Source organism: Lepisosteus oculatus, chromosome 29, assembly GCF_040954835.1.
Source record: "Lepisosteus oculatus isolate fLepOcu1 chromosome 29, fLepOcu1.hap2, whole genome shotgun sequence".
Taxonomy (NCBI): Eukaryota; Metazoa; Chordata; class Actinopteri; order Semionotiformes; family Lepisosteidae; genus Lepisosteus; species Lepisosteus oculatus.
The window spans coordinates 2140205-2148572 of NC_090724.1; the positions used below are offsets into that span (position 1 = coordinate 2140205).

An 8368-nucleotide genomic window follows, 5' to 3' on the forward strand; every position below is an offset into this window, starting at 1 on the left:
ATGCTTAATAATTGCCAGTTCTTATAACTGAAGTAACCAGCTCAAGGATGGCTATACTGATCCTGAAGATGATGAAATATATAATTAAGGAGCTGTGTGTGTGAGGATGTGGCCTGGAAGGGCTGCACATTAAGTGTTCCTGAGCTTCCTGAACGCAGAGGACATCTGCAAGAAAGCAAATGGGCTTTTGCGGCATTTAGTTTTAGCTTCTTGCTCCCCCTAGTGTTCCCCCCTTGGAAGAACAGCTTTTGTGGACCATCATGTTGAATATTTTAATTTTAAGATATTATGTCCAATACATAACTCAGAGAAGATTCTAGATGTATGTTTTTCAGTGATTCCTTACCTTTAATAAAGGAGAATACAAGCTAAGTAATGCCTATAGCTGCTTGTTATTGCAGCTCTGGTTGTTCCCTGCCTACCACATCACAAAACAGAAGTCAAAAGCATGTTTCCCAGATTTAGATGGCAGACAATCCCAGCAAACTCACCCAGTGACTTAAGTCACTGATCTGGCCCAGTGGTTTTTCATGCCCAGCCCTAGAGACTTGTCAAAGCTGACTTGGCCTTTCAAGGCATTCAAACTGATTTTTGCAAAGTTCAAATGTTTTGGAGGACACACCCACCCAAAGTCCAAAATAACACACCCAGGGACAAACCCACTTGATGCAAAAGTCTTTACTGCGTCACTGGAAAATCCGGTGCAGATCAGTACCCTGTTTCGGAAGACAAAGAAAGAAATCAGCCACATTTACAGGGACGAACTCGCCTCAATCCAGGTTTTTTATGGAATAAACAGACACACAAATAGTTGTACAAGCTATTTAAAAGACATAAAGATGTATAAAAGACACAGAATTGTTTAACATTGTACACCTCGTCACACACATAAATGTGCAGTTGAATGATAATTAGGAGACTAGTAAAATGAAAACGGGCATATTATAAAATGCAATGTTCATGTGATCTTTCCTTTCAAATCATGTGCCAATCTGCATGTTACTGTAGATTGAATCTCTCTAGAATTTCAATATTTTTAAATCAATAACTCAACACTGGCATATCAGTATAATGTACTAAAAGACATAAATCTGTGACTTTGATTCATAACATATAATAAGCAGAAAACTGAGCAGAATTTGTACATCTCATAATGAGAATGTAGTTAAGAAATGGCATAAAAAAACACTTAAAATACAAACCCCTCAAACAGAATCTAAAACAATCAACTGGATACAAAAAATATTTTTCTTAACCATGCATTTGCTTGCTCGTTTCTTTTCTACTTGCTCCCAGGACTCCTAAATGTGTGATGTAAAGATGGTCACTGCAGGAAGAATAATTCTGCACTCCTGCTCTTACCGAGATGTGCAGGTCCCCTCTGATGTGGATGCACTTCCTCCTGGATTTCCGATGGCCGGCGTGGACACCGGACGAGCTCGCCCGGCGTGGAGGGGGAGCCGGCTCCGGGACCTGCCGAGCCGCAGCGGAATGTCCTTCTCTGGCTGCCCGGCGACGCCCAGGTGGGGACACGAACTCCCGGCCCTCTTCCTCGGAGCCCTCGGAGACAGGCGGCTCCGGACTCGTCTCCCCGGCCTCGGCCTCGGCCTCTCCCGGACGGAGCTTCCTCTGGAACTCCCTCCCGCGCCGGTGGCAGCGCTTCCAGCCGCGCTGGGGGCGGGGGACCCCGAGGCTGCTGGAGGGGGCTCGCCGACGGGCCCTGAACACGCTGGGGGAGAGCAGCCCCTGGGTGGGACTGGCAGGCTTGTCGGGGGTCTCGGTGGTTTCTTCTTTCTCCGCTAGTCCTGTTTCCTTCATGTGTGGCCTCGCGGGTCCATCCAGAGCGTGTTTCTTGGGCTTTTCCAATTTCTCCATAGGTAGTGTTCCGGCAGGAATGTTGGCTTGAATAGATTCCTCAGAAGATGCACAGGAAGGACCAAAAAAGTCTTCAGGGGTGCTGAATTTCTCTACAGACGCAGCAGGTAAGGTGAACCCTGTCTCACTGCCTTCACTTTCCAGGGGTGTCAGCAGAACAGAAGAGGAGGTGGAGGCTTGCGGGGCGCCCCTCTGTTGCCCCACCGCCTGTACCCCCTCTTTCAGTGCTGAGCTCACCGTGTTCTGAGAAACGGATTCCTCCGATTGGTCTTTGACCGCCGGGGATGAGGCGGATCCTTTCCCGGATGCCGATGGAGAAAGGCCGTCGATGGTCATCAGCCCCTGGTCTGTGGAAGAGGACATCATCGCAGCCTTTTCTCCTTTTGTGTGTAGGTCTTGCACAACGGTGGCGGGCGGCGTCATTGATTTAACAGACACGATCACAAGCTTTGGGTAGCCCCAGTGTTTGTGAACGATCTTCCTCCTGACGTTAAACTCCACTGCCTTCCTGTGCTGCTCACTGATGAAGGGTAAGTCACTCAGGTCCACGACGATGTCATAGTGAGGCTTGGGTAACATGCGGCTTAGGGTGAGCAGGGGGGCTGGTGGCATAAATCCTTCCAATGACCCCTGGATCCTTTTAGGCAACCCCCATTGCTGCTGGATCTTTTTCCTGGTAATATGGAACTCCAGCCGATCTCCGAACTCTGCGGAGAAGAACGCAGTGTCCATCCCCTTGACATCCACTGGAGCTCCACGAGGCAGGACAGGGGGAGGGGGGCGGGGGCTTTTGGGAACCGAAAGGGTTAATGGCGCCGTGCAGGGGGTGGGTAGTCCCAACAACTGTTCCACATGCTTGCGTTTTAAATTCATTTCGATCTGGTCCACAACGTTCTGATCCATAAAAAGAATAACTTGTGGTCTTGTTATCAGAATACGCATGCCAGGGGCAATTATCTTCTTTAGGGTTTCCTTAATCAAAGGAAAAGTGGTTCTATATGATCCACTCACCATCTTTGGTAGCCTTTCAAATTTGATCTCCATGCACTTCTTTAATAAACTAAACTCAAGTCTGTGTCGCTCATTAGTTTTTAATTTCTTGAGGGACTTGGAGGAAAGCCTGAAGCTCAGTATCTTGTCTGAATGCCTGGGAGCATGTTGAGTTAGTTTTGTTGTTGTCTCTGGTTTTCTTTCATTGGGTTTACTGGAGCTCTTCAGTGGCTTTTGCTGTAGGAGATCCTGTGATACTGCTGGTGGTGGCAGAAATGCTTTAATAGATGTTATTTGTAGTTTTGGGTATCGCCATTTTTTCTGAATGATCTTCCTCTTCACATTCAGCTCCACTGTCGTTTTGTGCTCTTCTGGGAAAAAGGTGAGGGCCCCCAGTTCTACAGTGATGTCATACAGAGGCTTTGGAAACGCCTGGCTCAGGTTGAGCTGAGGAGCTGGAGGGATAAACTCTTCAAGGGACTCCTGAACCCTTTTAGGTAGCCCCCAATGTTGCTGGAGCTTTTTCCTCTGGATGTGGAACTCCAGCTGATTTCTGGCTTCTTCAGAGAAGAATGGGGTGCCCGCACCCTCAAACTCAACTACAGTGCCACGTGATACAGCTGAAGATGGAAGAGGTGGGCATTTTGGTGTCGTCTGTGCCAAAGACATTGTAAAAGGAGTAGGCACACCCAGTAGGTGTTCAATCTTCTTGATTCTTAAGTTCATCTCAATGCCAACAACAGCCTGTTGTACCAAGAACCCGATTACATTCTGTCTTGACTCCAGGGATACAACACCCCTGTCAACGACAGAGGGGCCCCCACAAAGTTGCTGCATGATGTCCCGACGAGGGCAGTGCTGTTCTGTGGGTAAACCCGGGATGTCATGAACCTTGACACCCACTGTGGAATGAGTGGACCTACCGGGTCTATTGAGAGATTGTGAGTCTGCTGTTTTCAAGGATTTGGCATGGAGAAAAGCCTCCCTCCACAGGTGTCTGATGCGCTTGTATCTTATGTTTTCTTCAATACGATCGAGACGTGCTTCTTGCATGAAGAGTACAGTTTTAGGTCTGGTCTTTCTGAAGGTAGCACCTGGGGCAATCAGTTTTTCTAGGGGATGCCTTATAACAGGGAATGCAAGGGCATAGGAGTATTGCACCGTCAGTGGCAGCTTTTCATGACTGATTTGGAAACACTTCATAGTCACATGCATTTCCAAAACAGCCCTCTTCTCGATTCCCAGCGTTTCCAGAGGTGTCTTGTGTTGAGAAGATTTATTTTCACCCAGCAGGCTGTGCTTGGAGGACATTTTACTTTCCGTCCATTCACCAGGTAGGGTATTGAAAGAGACACTTATTTTCCCTGAAGATGTGATTTCAGGCTCAGAAAGACATTTGCGCTTCTGCTTTCTCTCCTGAAAAACACTTTGTCCTGTTAACCTGTCCGGCAAAAATACTTTTGTGGCTTGTATAATCAATTTAAGGTGCCTCCATTTCTTGCGAATGATTTTCCTTTTGACATTTCGTTCCAGAGCTTTCTTGTGCTCTTCATCCATGAAGAGCAGGTGACTTGCTTGTACAGTGATCTCATATTGAGGCTTTGGATACACATCCCTCTGGCTGAGCTGTGGTGATGGAGACATTGAAGAATCTAGTGACTCCTGGACCATCTCAGACACCTGACTCTGGCTGAGCTGTGGTGATGGAGACATTGAAGAATCTAGTGACCCCTGGAGCATCTCAGACACCTGACTCTGGCTGACCTGTAGTGATGGAGGCATTGAAGAATCTAGTGACCCCTGGAGCATCTCAGACACCTGACTCTGGCTGAGCTGTGGTGATGGAGGCATTGAAGAATCTAGTGACTCCTGGACCATCTCAGACACCTGACTCTGGCTAAGCTGTGGTGATGGAGACATTGAAGAATCTAGTGACTCCTGGAGCAACTGAGACACAACTAAGAAATCAAGGGAGGGTTCTCTAAAACCCTGGTCACTTGTGTCCCAGACTGCATACGGTGATGTAGGGCTGCTGTGGATGTCCTCTGAGAGTGGTTTGTGCTCAGCGCTTTGGTTGCTGTCTTCTCTCAGATAAGTGGCAGAGGACTTTGGCAAGCTCTCTTTCGCTTTCAGAAGGTCTTGCTCTGCAGCTGAGTGAACAAAGGAATTTGCTATATAGGCCTCATGAAGTAGCTGCTGTTCTGGCTGCTCTGTAGGTAAAACGTCAACCTGGAGCTCTTTGGAAATATCGGGAGATTCAGGCAACAAATTAAGAATCTGGGCTTTGGACGATTTTACTTTCAAGGCCTTGATGTGAAGGAAAGCCTGCCTCCAAAGATGTTTGATATGCCTGTGTCTTACATTTGCTTCAATGCAACCAAGATCACTTTGATTCATAAAGGGGACAGTCTTTGGTCTGGGCAGCTTGGATGTTGTGCCACGAGGAATTGCTTTTGGCGTGTGACTTTTCATAACAGGGAAGGCAACAGCATAAGAGTCCCGCACAGCGTCTGGAAGCTTGTCATTGGCCACTTGGTACCACTTCATGGTCACATGCATTTCCAAAATTTCTCTCTTGCCCAGTGTCAGCTTTTCTAGAGGAGACTTTTCTTTGGGTTGAGAAGGTCCACTTTCATCCTCCAGATTGCACAGGCACATCCGGTCATGTGTGCCTTCAGCAGGGAGGGTGGTGAAAGAAACGCTTTTGCTCCTGACCGCTGGTGTTTCTACCTTCCTCAGGCTGAGCTGTGGTGCCGGAGGGACATGAGGATCCAGGGAGTCCTCGATTGCTTCCTGCACACATCCCTGATTCTGGAGCATCTTCTGTCCAGCGTGCAAGCCCAGTGGATCTCTGGTCTCTGTGGGGGGGGATGCAGTCTCTGTTTCCTCAGACTCCCCTGGAGCCCCAAGTGCTGTGGCTGGAGGAGCCTCCTGAGCTGACGACTCTGTGTGAAGACCGGGCTCGCTCAGCAGTGGTTCGGTGGGCTCTTGTCTTGTGTTCACACTGATCACTTGGCTTAAGAGATCACATGTCTCCCAAGTGTCATAGCCAGCATTCCTTGTCTCTGGGATTTCAGCTGGGGAGCACGTCGGTGTATCCTTTGGAAGCTTCTCGATCTCCTGCTCCGCATGCTGGAGAAATGTTAAGGACCCGGATGTAGCAGTAGGATCTGATTTTGAGTCTGATTTTGAGTGCTCAGCAGCTGAAGAGTGGCTTTCAGACCGAGCTTGGCGCCTGCTTAGTTTGTGACTTGTATCCTGAGCGCTGATTCGGCTATGTAATTGGCATCTGCTACTTCTCCCTGCCGCGCAACAGCTGCAGTAACCCGTGATGCTCTGAGTTGGAGGAGGACTCCTGCTGGATGTATGATGCTTGGTTGTGATGCAGCACCAAGGGTAAGGCTGGTATGGAGCTGGCAGCTGGCAGCTGGACAGGCACCAATAGGAGGTGTGATACCCAGTGGGTGCCCTGAGCAGTTCCCTCCTCCCCCCCGTGCGTTTGCGACGCCACGCAGACCTCGAAGCTGCGGGCTCCGCCTCACTGCGGGACTCTCCAGTGGTGGACGAGGAGATGTGGGCGTCGCTGTGCCCGCCAGGCATTTTCCAGCTGCCCTCCCAGCCTTCCCCATGCAGTGACTCTTCCAGGTTACTGAACCAGTCGTTGTAAATGTGAATGATGTCCTCTGTAAAGTCTTTCAGCTGATCTCTGTAAAGAGATAAGATCACTTTATTAGCCCTATACAATTTCTTGTATGAGGATTTTGTCTTTTTGCAGACCCCAGCTCGCTCTCCATGAGACACAAAGATAGAGAAGCTTGGGGTCAGAGCGCAGGGTCAGCCATTTATTCAGCACCCCTGGAGCAGTTGGGGTTAAGGGTCTTGCTCAGGGGCCCAACAGAGTAGGATTCCTCTGCCGGCCGCGGGATATGAACCGGCAACCTTCCAGCCACAGGTGCAGATCCTGAGCCACAGAGCCACCCACTTCCACTGCCCAAAAACACACGGTCCTTTATGAGGCTTGGAGAAACTATTCGATGACTACAAAGTATGAGAAGATTATATGTACAGCTTTTATTTTAAACACATTTACTGGGTGTAAATAGATTTGAAAACAGTGGGTTTCAAATTATAGGTAAATATTTTTGCAGTTACAGTTCATCAGGGCCATGAACAAGTTCTGAAAATGAGAAGCTATCTTACTTTTGAGTTTAAAAGATCTAAAAGGACTTATGAACATTTTAAGTTTAAGTGTCACAGCAACTTGCAGCCTGCGGAGGCACAAGGTGGGACTGCTCCTGGACAGGACACATGACTAACACAGAGCACACAAACACACACACGCACTCACATGCGGAAACACACAAACACACACGCACTCACATGCACACACATACACACAGAATGCACTCTAGTCCAGAACAGAGCTCCTGGACCTGAGAGCTGAGAGGCAGCAATATTAATCACAACACCGTCCTCAAAATATATACAAGCATAAACAAGACATACGCCTATCGATTCTTAAAAAATCGATTTTTAAAAAACGATCAATTCTTAGGTTTTCTCTTATACAATTTGACAGAATGAATAATACAGCAACATAAAGTTTAATATGTCTGAATACTAACCATTACAAATTCTGTTACTTCCATTAGTAGTAATACTAATTATAATTAATAAAACGAGATCTTAAAACAAAATGAAGATTAAGAAAACTCACGTATCAGAATCCTCTGAGTCTTCATTCTGTTTGTAAACAGATGAAAATAAACAACAAACATTATAAGATCAATACATACAATTTTTTTTACATTCAAAATATTCAAATACCTACGTTGAAAGCCAATAAAATATACGTTTTTTTTTCGACATTTTCTGAAACGTGTTTTCTCATCAGAAATCGCTGTTTAGCAGGGATGATTCCGCGCATCTTAACAATGATAAGACATTTTTGTGCTAGGGGTATTTTTTGCAACCTACGAGGTAACATTGCAACACATTTTTTCCTTGCAGATTCCTGTGGAATTAATATATATGTATTTCAGACACAAGGTGTCTCAGTCTCACCTGGTCCGGCAGCGGCGCTCGAGGCGGCCAGGACCACCTGCAGCGCCTGCGCAGCAGCAGCAGGAGGCACGAGGCGACCAGGAGCGCGGACGCGCAGCTCGCGACGGCTTTACCGTGCAGAAACAGGTCGGTGCACGGGACCGGCTCAGCGGGCTGAATACTTTCGGGGACCTGGAACCCAAAAGGCCCGAATACAGTGGCAAGCATGTTGGCCCCGGCCCGGCTACGCTCCCCACAACCACCTCCCGCCTTTGACGGCTGCGACCAGGTCACTCGTCACCATTTTCGAGCGCGCATCTGTCCGTGGACAAAATGCGGTCAAAGGTCCCCCTTTGCCCTCCTGTATGACTCCTGTCGGGTCTTCGTAAACCAGAGCACCAAATACAGCCAAAAACTACACCCCGGTTAGACTGCCAGATGAATCCGGTCTCAAAGGTTT

The 8368-nt window shown here is 47.9% G+C and overlaps 1 protein-coding gene across 2 annotated transcripts; it reads right to left on the reverse strand.

The window, feature by feature from the left end:
* Nucleotides 1-662: 662 nt before the first annotated feature.
* On the reverse strand, nucleotides 663-8368 carry LOC107079671 (uncharacterized). 2 transcript variants are annotated; one of them, XM_015365482.2, is made up of 4 exons: nucleotides 7930-8368; nucleotides 7583-7608; nucleotides 1363-6571; nucleotides 663-716 (listed from the first exon to the last, which is right to left on the reverse strand). In XM_015365482.2, the coding sequence occupies exons 1-4, from the start codon at nucleotides 8134-8136 to the stop codon at nucleotides 687-689; spliced, it is 5472 nt and encodes a 1823-aa protein (XP_015220968.2). In that variant the 5' UTR covers nucleotides 8137-8368; the 3' UTR covers nucleotides 663-686. The 2 variants fall into 2 exon arrangements, with proteins under 2 accessions (XP_015220968.2, XP_015220969.2); XM_015365483.2 differs by lacking the exon at nucleotides 7583-7608.

Bases quoted from the DNA above. Each gene is read 5' to 3' on its own strand.
- LOC107079671 (XM_015365482.2), bottom strand. From the start codon at position 8,136: ATGCTTGCCACTGTATTCGGGCCTTTTGGGTTCCAGGTCCCCGAAAGT. The intron at 7,609-7,929 runs GTGAGACTGAGA...GTTTACAAACAG, and splicing joins GAGCGCCGCTGCCGGACCAG to AATGAAGACTCAGAGGATTC. The intron at 717-1,362 runs GTAAGAGCAGGA...CTTCCGAAACAG, and splicing joins GAGGGGACCTGCACATCTCG to GGTACTGATCTGCACCGGAT.